Source organism: Seriola aureovittata, chromosome 7, assembly GCF_021018895.1.
Source record: "Seriola aureovittata isolate HTS-2021-v1 ecotype China chromosome 7, ASM2101889v1, whole genome shotgun sequence".
Taxonomy (NCBI): domain Eukaryota; kingdom Metazoa; phylum Chordata; class Actinopteri; order Carangiformes; family Carangidae; genus Seriola; species Seriola aureovittata.
The window spans coordinates 2,174,487-2,189,413 of record NC_079370.1 but is presented as its reverse complement, the minus strand read 5'-3'; the positions used below and the strand labels follow the sequence as shown (position 1 = coordinate 2,189,413).

At 40.8% G+C, this 14,927-nt stretch overlaps 1 protein-coding gene across 1 annotated transcript in view; it reads left to right on the top strand.

Moving 5' to 3' along the window:
* Nucleotides 1-7,898, top strand: part of LOC130172316 (thrombospondin type-1 domain-containing protein 7A-like) — a 184,156-nt gene extending 176,258 nt beyond the window's left edge. The window contains exon 4 of the mRNA XM_056380946.1: nt 3,132-7,898. Coding sequence (XP_056236921.1) covers nt 3,132-3,944 — 813 coding nt within the window. The 3' untranslated portion in view covers nt 3,945-7,898. The remainder of the gene's footprint in view (nt 1-3,131) is intronic.
* The last annotated feature ends 7,029 nt before the right edge of the window (nt 7,899-14,927 follow it).

Sequence of the window (14,927 nt, the reverse complement as noted above, 5' to 3'; positions counted from 1 at the left end):
AACTCACAGAGGATCAAGTGTTAGAAACCCATCCAAGTTCACCAGTTTTTCCTCAACATTATTTTCCACCTTGTGACATTAAGTGTATAAAAATGTCAGTAAAAACTGGAACACTTAAAGTCCCCTTATTTAGCCTTTATAAGCAGTACACAAACACTCAAAAAATGGCATATAACACTCTATAATGTAGTTTAACGGCAGCTATAGGGACATTTTAAATGTTTATTAATGCACAGTATTCATCAGCAATTATAACTTCTCCTGTGAAGACATATTTTATATCATTACAACTATTTAAACAAACAGAGACGGTTTTCGTTGCCCACCGGAGTTATAATTGTTAACAAACGCATTAATAAACACTAGACTATTGTAAGACTAAAACCATTTATTTAATGTTTACGTGCTGCTATTAAATGCTAAATGGGGGGACTTAAAGTGTTAGCCCATTAACTTAGCTTAGCTGCTGCGTTATCCTTTGAAATGCTTTAATTTGTACCATGAAATGAAAAGAAATGACTGAAACATGATCAAACATGAAATATTCTCAAACCAAAAATAAAGACTGAGCTATTATGTGATAATCCACTTTATAGCTCCTTGGCTGACAGTCTATAAGATACTATTTCACTGAACTTTTACATCCTAAGGAGCTTTATGTTTGACTATAATGGTGCAAATAAATCCTGAACAGGAAGCCTCCCTCTTCCTCACACTCACTTTATCTTTTTACAATACATCAGGCAACACGACAGACTTTTGTTTCCAGCAATGGAAGACAAAAGGAGGTGTTCATTAATACAGTTTAACTGCCCCACTGCACAAGGAAACTGCTGAAATTCATATTCCTCTTGACCTCATCACTACAAACATTTCCCTGTGAAGGTCCCGCAGCTTTCCTTTTCCTTTTATAGAACCAACCGGCTGCAAAGATCTGGCTGTTTCAAAACTTCTTCTGGGTTTGAAAAGCTTCAATCTCCGTGTATCATGTTGCATTTAAAAAAGGCTCAGGCTGTCTATCTCTACTCAGAGGGGGGGGGGGGGGGGATGAAACAGCTACTAAGCCAAAGTCTCCACAATGCCACTAACGGTTCGCTCACATCAGGTCATTCATCATCGCGGTCTCTTCAAAACAGCTGTAGGCCATCTTTTCAAACTCCTCCACTCTGAAGCCAAGTGCATTAAACGAAGGCGGGCTTCAGAGGAAGATCACAACTCCTGCAAACGGTTTAGTTAACGAAAGCTCGTCTCACACTCCGGTCTACAGTGCTACAATGTCATTCAGTGAACTTTCTGAATGAGAGAAGACCTTATTTTCAGAGTATTGATCGCAGCGTGCAGGTACGAAATATAAACGCTTCGACCAGATAGATCTGCTGTCACGTTCCTCGGCCGGGGTTTGGACATCACTGTCACAGGCCTCTGTGGGGTGCACGGGGAGTCTTCGCTCTCTCATCTGTGTGATTGTTAGAGGAGAGACACAGAATGAATCATCAATCATCCATTCAGGGCACATTCAGCAGGTAATAGTCTGCTGTTGCATCACGTCTGCACCCGAGGAGCGCTTCATTCATCTCGATGTATGGCAGGAATACCCTTAATCTTGATTAGGACGCTCCGCACAAGATGTTTCACACACCGTAAGACTTAGTTACAGCATTAACACCGTTTGTTATGGGCGCTGACGCGCTCGAGGACGGATAAATCATCTGTATTTGTTCGTGGTGTGTTTTTTTTTTTTTACTGTCACCAAGGAGACCTGTCCTGTATGTTGGAAGGATGTCCACAGATTTTGAGGAAACACAAAACGAGCTTACAGTATGTCCAGACAACACTAATGCCTGACAGAACACTGACCTTCTGCACAAAACACAGATCACATTCAGTGACAATGTTTGTTCATTTCTGTGAGGTCAAGGGGAGGGAAAGATCATCGTTATTAATCGTTCAAATAAACTCACAATCACCAACACAATAAAGCCAACATCAATATTCAGACTGCTACAAGACGCCGCTCTGACTCTCTGGCTTGAAATGCTTCAGTCACATTCACCAACATCCACCAACATCGACGTCCACTCGCTTAATTTCTGCCTCTCTAAATAAATAAAGATTACATTGCCTCTTACTCTGACACTGAGCTTTGGCAATGGTTGTAATTCATGAGGTGCAAAATGAATGTAAGTTCTATGGATACAGTTCTGGTCACAGTCCTCCTTCAAAGGATTCCTTCGAAATATGTTTCAATAACAGAAAATGTTTTCACAGTAGGTCCCAGCTATTTGTGTTGAAAAACATTTCACCAAACAGGGTAAAAACAGATTTGAGATAAACAGCCATAACTCTAATAATTTTGTGTGATTGCAACAAGACGTGAACATGTCAAACTGGAAGCAAAATATGAAGCCGTTTTAAGCTTTGCTGGTGTTATGTGACGTAAATACAACAGGATGGATTTAAAGCAACAATTCCTTTAAATTGAACAACAGAATTAATAATTATAATACTTTGTTTATGCTCTGAGAGTCGTCAGCAGGACGACATCGTTCGTCTGTGTCATCCACAACCGTAACAAATCACTGTTAGAAAGGTAAATCTCTTTTCTCTTGGTGAGGTTGAGGAACTTGGTTGATGATAGGGAAACTGTGTAGTGTACTTTGTTGAGGTCAGGAGAACTTTAACATCATGGTCAAAATAATATAAGCTTTATGAAGTTAATGGAACAATCATGGTCACGATTAAAAGAAACATCCATCTCCACATAACAAAGTCTAATGTTTTTGTCCGGCCTCCTCCATCTGTGGATTATTTCCTTATTCGCTCACGACTGAGTATAATTCCTCCCAGCTAGTGGGCTTTGCCACTTGAAGGTAAACATATGTTGTTTTTGGCCATTGGCTGAAATGACTGTTGCTTTCATTTTTCTTTTGGAGGACAGACCAGTTCAAATGGACAGATCCCAGTGGTCCTAAATCTGACGCACATTTCATCCTTGTAGCATGCTCTAATAATTTATACTCCAAAAAGTCACTATCAGCCTATCTGAGTCTTGTGCAGCCAAAGTGTTTTCCAGTTGGAGACTTCTCACTAATTTTCCCTGTCTTTTGTTGTTGTTGTTATTCTTCTTCCAGGCCACCAGTGCTGATTCACCGAGTTCAGGAAATTCGGACTTAAGAGAGAGCTCAAAATCCAAAGTGAAGACCTACTGGGCCGACAGCAGCAAGGCCTTCTCCATCAGCCGCCTGCTGTCCCAGACACTCGATGGCAAAGAGAACTTCACCTCTCTGGATCTGAACTACGATGACGCAGACTCCTTCTCTAAACAGGAGCAGTGGAACTGGCTTTACAACGCTTCAAACCCCCACGACCCTCGATCCAGGACGAAGAGGAGGCCCATTGTCAAGACCGGCAAGTTCAAGAAGATGTTCGGTTGGGGCGACTTTCATTCTAACATCAAGACGGTGAAGCTCAACCTTCTCATCACCGGTAAAATCGTGGATCACGGTAACGGGACGTTCAGCGTCTACTTCCGCCACAACTCCACCGGTCAGGGCAACGTGTCCGTGGGACTTGTTCCTCCGACCAAAGCCGTGGAGTTCCAGGTCCACCAGCAGCACCAGCAGTACCACCACCATCACCAGCAGCAGCAGCAGCAGCAGCAGCAGCAGCAGACAGCTCTGGAGACCAAGGACACCAAGCTGTTCAACTGCAGGGTGGAGTACGAGAAGGTGGAGAAGGGCACCAGGAACTCACTGTGTGCCCATGACCCGTCGCAGAGCTGCCCGCAGGAGCAGACCCAGAGCCACGTGTCCTGGCTGTGCTCCAAGCCCTTCAAAGTCATCTGCATCTTCATCACCTTCTACAGCACCGACTACAAGCTGGTGCAGAAGGTGTGTCCAGACTACAACTACCACAGCGACACCCCTTACCTCCCCACCGGGTGATCATGTGACAAGACGAGGCGGGGGGAAAAAAAGAAAAAAGGAAAAAAAAAAAAAAGGACACAGAGACAGGCTGTCGGATCCTGAGCGATGTCACATTGTTTGAATGAAAATGGAGTCAGGACACTTCAAACTTGAAATGTTGACAAGCATTATTACAGCTAACATATCTTTGTCGCGAGACTGATATTGCTCCAATGAACAGACCTGCCCTGGTCATTATGAGAGAGCATTTAGGGAAGCATTTATAGGCTTGCAATACTCATATTATATGCATAGCTACTTACATCGAAAGGAAATTCTCAAGCCAACCGTAAAAATATGCTGATTGTATTTATGTAAATATTGTGGATTCCACACAAAGACCAGAAAACAATTTTATTAATGTTTTCTCCTGCTAATTTCGTTGTTTATGTTGATAGTGTATTTCCGTCTCAATCATGCTTTCTGTCTTTTCCAATCAGTCTCTGGTAATCATCGCAAACACGTAAATGTCAATGCAAATAAGAAGAATCTGTCAGTATGCATTAGAGGGCATAATGGAAAAAGCAAACATATTTTGAGTGGTGTTGTTTTCTGCAGTGTGATTGTTAGAGTGAATATACCTCTCTGATATTGTTGTTGGAATCTCGTCCATGTCCATGCATGAACCGAATGTGGTAAACAACTGAATAACGTCCATCTATATTTTCATGTTATTGCAGCTGTCAGAAATAATCTCCATCAAGTCACGAGTGTTACAGGAGTAAAAAGAAAAAAAAGAAGTACTTCTATTTTAATTCTGTGTTATGTGTTAGCAGTTTTAAGGCCACGGGTGGCGCGCAGTAAATGAAAACAATGGAGGGCTCCCGTCAGATCAAACATAAGCAAGTAAATGTCGCAATAAATAAATAAAACTTGCAGAAGACACACACGATGACAGAGATACAGAAGATCATTTTTCTGCACTGCTTCTTAAAAAAACAAATCAAACATTTCTGTGCTCTAATTCTCCTGCATTTCCATTTTAGACATTTAAGACACCTTATAATAAGTCCAGTATAATAAATCTCAACTCACGCATCACTAACATGACAAGCAGCCAGTAGTAAGAAGTGTCAGAGCCACTGTGCCCCCACATTATCCAAAAATAACTATCTGTACATGCTAGAATAATCATTTTTTATAGAAAAGTGTTAGAGAACGAGAAAAAGAAACGAGGTCAAAAGTGTTTTTTTTAAAAAAAAGAGATATTAGAAGAGGTGAAAACATGGAAATCGTAGAGATGCTGATTCACAGAGGCTGAAAAAGAGCAAACACTGTGCTAAGATGTGAGAAGTGGTAAAATGTGGTTCCTCGCTCCAGTGGAGACAGGACATACATTGAACAGCAGGTGCTAATCACATATTCCACCTATCAAACGTTTGCACCTCTGGTTATTAAAAAAAAAAAAAAAAAAAAAAAAAAAAGGCAAATTCAGGATGAGACTAACACTGGCTGTTAATGATATTGGATGTTCCAATTGGCTATTAAACCTTCATTACATAAATTGAGAGCCAGTGGCTCCACGTGAAGCATTTAGAGGAAATGAACATAGTGTAAGTGGGAGCTCTGCAGAGTCAACACCATAGAAAGAATGAATTAAAGTGCCGATAGAAAACCTGTAAAAAAGTACAAATGTGCACCTAGGGGCGCGATCACTGCTGTCTATTTAAATTCAGTGCTCTTTCATAGAGTTCGCTATGGTATGCGCGACACAGTAACTGCTAATGGCAGCCTGGACGACATCCAATATGCCAACATGGGGTGTATTTTCTGACAAGGCAGGCCAGAGAATAGGGGGTCCGCCTGTGGGATGAGTGAGCATAAAGAGGAATTTATGATGTGGAGGAACAAGGAGGGCAGAAATCACTGGAAGCACCTGACTCGTAAATTGAGAGCATGTTTCTGTCACAGAGAAGAAGGAATGACTAATGTCTCAGATTGCTGTTTGGGCCAGTTCTTTCATCTCAATAAAGTGACTTTGATATCCCTCCACCCCTACCCAAATGTGCCAGGGACAGTTTGTTCAGCTTCAAAGAATTAAAGCAGCACTTTGCTGAGACAATGCAGCCTCATTATGCACATAATCTTACAAGTGTAAACAGTCTGGCACCAAAGTGTTTGGTGTGAGAGCCGCTGAGAGATGGATCTGTTCCCTGACTGATGTCGTCTCCGTAAATGCACTGTATTATGTTGTTTACTGTTTCAGGCCCAAATAGTAATAGTAATAATAATAATAATAATAATGATACTGATGTATTCACAAATATAACTTAAAGCTACACTAATCAACATTTCAACTGACTGTGAGTAATGTGAGAGATGTCACTTGTTGTGACGAACAGAGAAGATCACACTGTTGCACTCTCAGCTGTTTTAGCATCTTTCAGTCCGTTGTTTTGGTTTTTACGGCCCACGGCTTTACTGGTGTCGGTTCAGTCTCGGGGCTCTCAGGTGGGGCCACTGGCTGGTGAACATGGTGCAGCATTTAGCAGCTAACGAGCCAGATGTTTTCAGTTAGAGGAGACCAGAGGAAAGTGAATGTTTGACTTATATATGAGGAACACGAGTCCAAATAAACACTTAAGTTTATCTGTTTGGAAACTAACACAGAAGCCAAACGAGCTTTAGAAGCTGATCATTTGTCAGTGATGTTTTTTAAAGATGATTTTGCTGCCCCCTAGTTGTCAAACTAATCAATTATTAGAGTTTGACAAAAGATTGAAAATCTACATTGTGTGTGTTTCAAATCAAATAAATAAAAGAATGAAATGTATAATTAAATATTCGGCTGTTGTACTCGCACAAACATTGTGGATTTGTGGTTTTAGTCCCTATTCTGAAAGACCTGTCAATCGTTTTGGGAGGTTTTGGCTTTTACCTCTGGAGCTAATCTTTTACTAACTTTTAGATCACTGATTGTACCTTCAGTAGAACTTGATGAAATTATTAAATGGAGGAGATGGAGACAGCAGAGTTAAATAATTAAATACTTCTTCTTTTTTTTTTTTTTAGAAATTACATTCAAACCAATCTGAAATATCTAATAACCTCAATTCAGCAAATCTCTTTCTTGGAGAATTATTTGCACAACTGGGACAGATCGGGTTCATTTAACTCCTCTTTAAAGCCTCCGTTTCTTAAATTATGTTCATTTCAAAGCGCCATTTTACCCGGCAACAAGACCAACTGGCCATTTCCTTTGAGAGCTGTCCATTTAATGAACTCTCTGTGTATGAATGAAACCGACAGCATTACAACCCAGCAGTGTCTGGACGTGTAAGTTATCTTTGGGCCCAGATCTTCTCCCTCGGTTCAGTTGTCCTGGGCCGGAGCCATCCATGCCTGCCGTCTATCCTCCAGCTCACCCACAATCCCTGATTAATGTGGTCTGGGCGGGAGCTGTCAGAAATGGCAGAGAGAATCATGGGATTTCTCCTTCAGAGTCCCAATGACACCCAGCAGCTGCAGGAGTAAACAGATGACTAACCACTGGCCTTTTGGCAGCCTGTGGAGATTCACACGGAGGGAGGGCTGCGAACGTTGCTTTGACATTTAGGTGGATTAGAAAGTTCTTGGGTTCTGCTCTCGCGGTGTCAGAGGTGGTTGGCATAGTAATTATTTGCATCTTGGTTTTCTTCCGCTTGACCCCCAGCCGCAGGGGAAAAATGTAGAGCTACACTTTTCCACTTACAGACGTTTGTTCAAATGAAATGTTTAAGTGTAAAACATCCTCACACGCCTCATTTATAAACAAATCACATTTTGTTTGCGCCACTACAGAAGAAATAATAGGCATCTTACTCGAAAAAACAACAACCAATTGTCATTTCAGATCATGCGCTGCTGCAGAATTCATTTCAAATCTGGGGCTGAAGCTGTCCTGAGGCGCAGTTTTGTGTGAGGTATTGACATATTAAAGGCTCTATCAGACAATGGCTGGTGTTTTTTTTTTTTTTTTTTTTTTTTAAATCACAAATAAATTACTCTCCTCAAAACACTATTACTCCTCCGGAAATGAAAACTCACTCATTGTGAATGTCTCATATCAGGTAAAAACTGGAGAGAATTAATTAACCTTTGTCATTTTAATTGCTTTAGTGACAGCTGTCCTTTGGTGCCGGAGCTATCCTAATGCACATACTGTGGGCTTGTCAATTACTTTCCCAGTGAATAGATTAAAACGCCACTGAGGATAGAGTCATTTCATTAGTCAGACTTAATGCCCCCTAGACATAACCAGGTACGAACACTTCACCCCTAAATATGCAGGAAAATGAACAATACTATTAAGCCCATATGAATCGAATGAATTGTGGCAACATGAAATTAAGTTTACGCTCTATTTAATTCTGTCCCGCTGCTTATATTATATTTGGTATACAGATCTTTCTTTGGAAGGGGTGTAGAAATTAAGAATATTTTGAGGCTTTTAATGAAAGGTCTGTGAAAGACTGAAATGCAGGGCACCTGTGTGTCGTGGCTAATTGCTCCTAATGGATGTTAGCCTCGTAACGCTGTCAATTCTCAGTACAATGGATAATGGCTGACAGCAGCGACTGTTAATTCTCCCATTTTGCTGTTTGCACCTATGATCCGATGCTACTCGGCTCATCGTGAATCTGAGAGAAATTAGGCGGCTTTCAAATATCTGTCATCTGGACGTCTCAGCTGCTTTCAAAACCAAATGTCTCCAAGTCTCCAGCCTTCACCACACTATATGAAGACATGAGCCGTTCCCGCATTTTATCAGGCTGCTCCCACTGTGAGGATTTTCACACTCGTGTGGAGCACCAGGACCGCGCTTAGAAAATTACAATGATGCAACAGATGCTGATGTTACAAATAAAAAACCAACACTACAGGAAAGTGAAAAGAGTGCAACAGTTAGAGAAGCAGAGATGGAGTCACTACAGCACAGATACAATGATGAGTTAACTCTCAGACCTGTGAGTACAGAACCGCAGTTTGACGAAAACCTGTGTCATGTTCTACGCTGCTTCTTTTCTACAAACAACAACAACAACAACACATTTGTGACAATTTCAAGGTAAAAACTTGGAGTTGTTTTGTCAAACACCGATTCCACCTTTAACCACCTTTTAGTTTGCTTTAATAATTCAAAAATAACACTTGACGACACATCGTCTTGGGTTTGATTTGGTGACCCACTGGGTAAAGTTAACCTGGTGTATTCAGTCTGTGCTATTTTGACCCGACCACTGAGTCAATATTGATTTGATTTGATTGATTTTAGTTATACTGTTTGTCAATATATCAATGTAGCGCTGAAACCAAAGGTCAGTGAATCTATTAGTCGACTGAAAGAACAATCGGCAAGGAAACTGATCATCAATGAATAGTTTCAGTTACTTGAGTCACATGAGGCTACGACTAACAACTACTTTCATTATCAATTAATCATCAGATTTCTTTATTTTATTAATCGTTTAATCATTCAATAGTCGATAAAACATCAGATAATTGTGAAAAATGACCATTGCAACTTCTCAGCGGCCACGGACACGTCTTCAGTTTGCTTGTTTTGTTTGACTAACGGTCGAGAATCCACAGATATTCTATTCACAATGACGTAAAACAGAGAAAAACTGATAAATTCTCACATTTAAGAAGCTGGAAAAAAGTAGATACTTGGCATTTTGCTCGATAGACGACTTAATTTGAGTAATTTTTTTGTCTGTGATCAATTCAACTTATAGTTGATAGCAGTTGTGGTATAGTTCACAGATTACAGAGTTTCTCAAAGGGCTTTGCAACTGTCTCAGCAGGCGACTCCCCTCTCTACTTTGACCCTCTATTCAAATAAGAAAAAGAAGGTTTAAAGAAGCAGCAGAGGACGGATCCTTCTTCCACAAGGAAAAGATACTTCAACACAATTGAGCATAAAAGCACAAATGTCAAACATGTCCTTGTTCCAGCAGCTCACGTCACCTCTCTCTGTTTTACATCATTGTAAATTAATTACTTTGGATGATCAGCTGTTTTTTTTTTTTCTTAGACATTTGAACATGTCACCAGGGGCTATGGAAAATTATGGTGGATGCATTTTTCAATATTTTCTGGCCATTTATACGCTAAGCAATGAAGCCAATAATCATTAAAACAGATTAAGCGATTAATTGCTAATACAAAATAATAATAAGTTCCAGCCCTGCATCAGTGAGATTATTAGTCTATCTACAGCAGGAGCTATATCCTATAACTTCATGTATGGTTTAAGAGCAGCTGGCAGGTTGAATTTCTTACCAGATTTATACTTTATGCTTCATTAAAATGATCATTTGAAAAGTCAGCCGGTAATTTTATCAGTTTTACAAGATTTAAAGGCAGAAATCAGAGGAAAAAGTAGCTGTTCTGAGCAACGCCAGTCAAATGTTGAAGAAGAGGCGCATTGCAACGCCGACATAAGGATTAAATTAAAAAAATGTTTAAATTAATTCACAAAAATAGAAGAAGCTGGTTCTTTACTTGATACAGCTGGTCATAGTCGTGCACTGCTGCCCATAGCTTCGGAGAAATCCTCCCAACACTGAGTAAATAAGTGTCCTTCTGTTGACTGCAGCTTCTCAGCACTAAGACGTGTTTGTTCAACTAATTTCTGCTCATCAGGTTTCCTCATGTGCAGCTTCCCACTTCTTGTGAGGGGTGTCTTCATCAAACCAGAAAACAGAAGTACTGACGGCAAAGATGTGTCTTCTTTCTCCAAAATGACATGAGATATAAGAGGATTACATGGCTCGTGAATATGGCCTGTTTCTATCCTGTGATTTATCACTTTTCTGTTGCTATCAGAAATCCTCATCTCCATCCATAACAGCCTGCCACACGACGCAAGCGCTCATGTTCTCATGCCTGAACGGCTCAGATTTAATTTCAGTTAAGGAAAAGGAAAGTTGTGTGTCTGATCAGCTGAATATATCTGTGTGTGTGTGTGTGTGTGTGTGTGTGTGTGTTGTGTGCACCGATGCTAACCCCCCCGACGATTAGGCTCGTTCACAAGCAGCTGCACCTCAGAGCACGAGAGCAACTGGTTGATGATCTATTTTTACGATACCCAACGCTGTCAGTGTATATCCGCTGAAACAACAGCAGAGAGAGGCGATGATTACCAAATTTCACCTTGTCACAAACATCACTGAGTATAGAGCTAAGTGATGCTATTTATACGAGACAAAGACGCGATAAAGAACAAACTGATACTTCTCTCCATCATTTACATCTTCAGGGGGGCAGAGACGATCACTACGCTGTTACATTTCACCACAGTGCCTGGTTATGCATCAAAACATCAAGGCATTGCAGTCGGGCGATGATTGTTGCTGCCCATACAAGGAGCTGTCTACATGATGAGTAGACCATTTTCCCATGTCATAGTCTGAATATATAGAACAGTTTTCCTTCGCCGTCCTGCCTTTAAAACAAGCCGGCAGGTAAAACAATCAGGGCCATCTTGCACTGGAGCTGGGGCTTCGTTTGCCATTGATTTATACCTTAAACAACCTCTCCTGGTGCTTCCACTGCTAAAGGTGAGACGCACAGCCAGTGTTTGTGACAGAGATGGACTAGGCGCTGTGGCAAGAGAGAGAGGGATGATGCGGTTTTAAAAAATGCATCACCATTAAATCAAAGAGTAACCTTGAACGAGTTCAGGCCGGTGCCAGCTCGGCGACACGCTCTGCCCTCAGCACTTGGTGCCACGGAGCATGCCAAACAGCAGGGGAGAGAGAGCTGCAACACTCTGATACAGGTTAGGCCGGTAGTGCTGGGTAACGGTCCAGCTCCTCACTGACCAAGGGCACTCATGCTGACATTTTGTCCAAGTTAGAGCTCAACATGTTGTAGACAAACGTATGGAGACTAAAGGGACGGAGATGTCCTTGCAAACTGCCGTTGAAAGGTTGACAAAAAAAAAAAAAAAATTTTTTAAATCCCTGTTAACCACTTTGATTTAGTGTTAATCAAAAATAAATAAATAAATAAATATGTGCACAGATGGTGCAGTGAGTTAGAAACCACTGGCTCAACACATGTGATCCTGCTTCCTGATGTTTGACTAAAACCTGCTCTGACCTTTTCTCGGCCGCTCGGATTCTTTCGTGTATCTCAAGAAAGAAGGAAAAAAAAAAAAAATGGAAAGGGATTAGAGTCAAGAAACGCTTTCATAATGACAAAATACCAAATGTGAATATGAGATTATTTTCATTATTCTTGTTTGCTGCAAGACAAACTCCCCAAGCTATTACACAAGTTTTAGCACAGCAGTCTAACAAAGCATCAGAGTGTAGCCTAGAGGAAGAAAAATTGAACCCCACCGGTCCTTCAACTACAAAAAAAAAACTTTACATATTACTTGTTCATGCAGATTACTAAATCAAGGAACTACACTTATTTATGCTTTTTAATAAGGCACTAAAGCCTCAGAGGAAATTCTTTATTGAGACGACGAGCGGAGAGGCAGTGCAGCTGCTGAGTCCCACCAAAGTGCCCATATTTTCAGTAAATAATGTCGTCTGGGCTGTTATGGTATACATAAAACAGTTACCAGTGCATGTGGACTGACTGAGGCAGTGTGCACGCATTAGAAATAAAAATACCACGCAAGAAACATCCCTTTAGATTAGATTTCTGGGCAGAAGCTATCTGTGGTATATAACTTATTTTTAAATCTAACTTCCTCCCACATTCATTGAGACATGTCATCCATCTATCTCGGCCTCCGGCTGCAGTAGTTCCTCGACCATGAGTGGCTGCTGCAGCGGGGCTGTATTTCAGCATGTTGAAGTGCATGGAGAATTCCCATGAAGGGTAAGGGATTATGGATTTTGGCCTCTAAGCTGCCTGGATGCCCAGTGAGGATGTCTCTGAGCGTAGTAATCTTCAAACACCACGCAGAGTGATGAGTGGGCACTGAGGAGTTCTACTCAGGATCTAAATGTGTTCCAGCAAGTTACTGGTGAGAGAGAGAGAGAGAGAGAGAGAAAACGAGAGGCGAGGAAGAGAGAAAACACCATTTGGTGCAGAAATGGAGAGGATCGACTCAGTGACTCCTTCAGGCAAAAGACACTTTTGATCTCGTGACCTGTTTTGAGCTATAGTCTGTGTCGAAAACTCGCACCGAGCAAGAGATCATATTGGAGTGGTGCAAATGTAAATGTCATGGTTCCCCATCACCACACATAACTGCAGATGGAAAAAGTCAATTGAGCAATTTCTGGGGTCAGGTCGGGCACTCTCGGGGGGTTGCAGACCTTCACAATGAGGGCACGCTCAAGTCTGGTTTAGACAGTGTCCCAGAAAATGGGGCTTAGTGTGTTGGGCCGTTCTGGCATTAGCTGGTGTACAGCTGCTGATGGTGAAATATGAATACAATACAAAGTGTACAATACATAAATATAAAGAAAATCTCATGAATGAGGCGCAGCACTGCAGTTGGAGTAAGGAAATGTCACAGAAAATCAATGGTGACGCACGACCCTGATCAATTTCGGGAAGGAATTTCTCTGTCCTGATTGAATTAAACCCCCAACAGCATCGCTTATATTAAAACCCTGATTGTTTTCCTGTCTTATTTAAGTGAACTCAACTTGCTTTGATACCATCATGGACCTGGAGATAAGGTGGTTAAGTGCAGGAGGAAGATCAGATGGGGTGAAGGACACCGGTCTTTATGGAGATTATATCCTCTCCTTACGAGACACATCTATCTATCTGCTCATATCAAAAGCCTTGAGATGATGTCAGGGGTCAGGGTTTGGAAGGGCGCCGAGGCGCGCTGGAGAACTTCCTCTGGAAAATCAGAAGGTATTATGACACTAAAGATGCAAAAAAGAGCCCAGCAAACACAAACACGCTCGTTTCCGTATTGAATCGAGGATGGAACTGAACCGTATTGTGCAGAAACTGACTTCAGGGTATTCAAGGATCAAAGGGTTCAACGTTGCCTTGGTGATAATCAAATTAGGCTCTACATAAAACACACTTTCCGTATATAAATCCATAATCTACGGTTAAAAAAGCTCACTGTGCTTGTTCAGTAAAACTGTCTGAGCTGCATGCTGCTCCCACACGCCTTCTGACTGCGCAGCACAAATACTGTCTAAGACTACAAACAGGTACATCAATTTGGAGCATGACAAGAAATTCCCTTTAGGTGACAACAAAATGTACATGCTATTAAATCAGCTGCAGTATAGTGTGATGAAATAAACTGAAGCTCGGGGCCCCTAACAGGAGAGGAGACTATTAAGGTGCACTGCCCTTCCTTTGTGTTGCACTGCCATCCTTTGGACAGAAGCAGAACTAAACACTGGTAAATGTTTCCTGTGCAGAGTGTGTGGAGGTGGTGGTGTGTGAAGACTGTGGACATAAGTGAAGTAGGCAGGTACAAAGTTAATACAATTACATCTAACACAGATACTTCAGGTTGTAAAATATATAATTAATAAGTATATATATTGTAAAAATGACAATATTTGCTTCCAATACAAGTTTTGTCATAAACGTTTCAGTCTAAAGTAATTTAGTAGTAGTAGTAGTTTAAAATACCACTGGTGGAAAGGAACTAAGCAGTAACATTGTTTTTCTTTTACTGTAAGATGAAACACATTTCTGTTTATATGTTTTATTTCCTTCATGACAGTTTTCTCTTTATATACTCCATACAGTATATACCTTCAATTCTTTTCTTTATACTATGTTTTACAATAGACTATGTTTTCTATTGCATCTTAAATGCAAAGTTGAGCTACTTACTGCACATTTCTACTTCACTAAATTTAAAAGGGAGACATTGTACTACATTACATTTATGTGACAGCTGCAGTTATTTGTTGCTAGGCAGATTAGGACTTCTGAAATAAAATATAAGATAAAGTTATAACATGACGTATAATATGAAAATATGTTATAGATTAGACCTACTACTAAAGTAGTGAAGATTAGTTC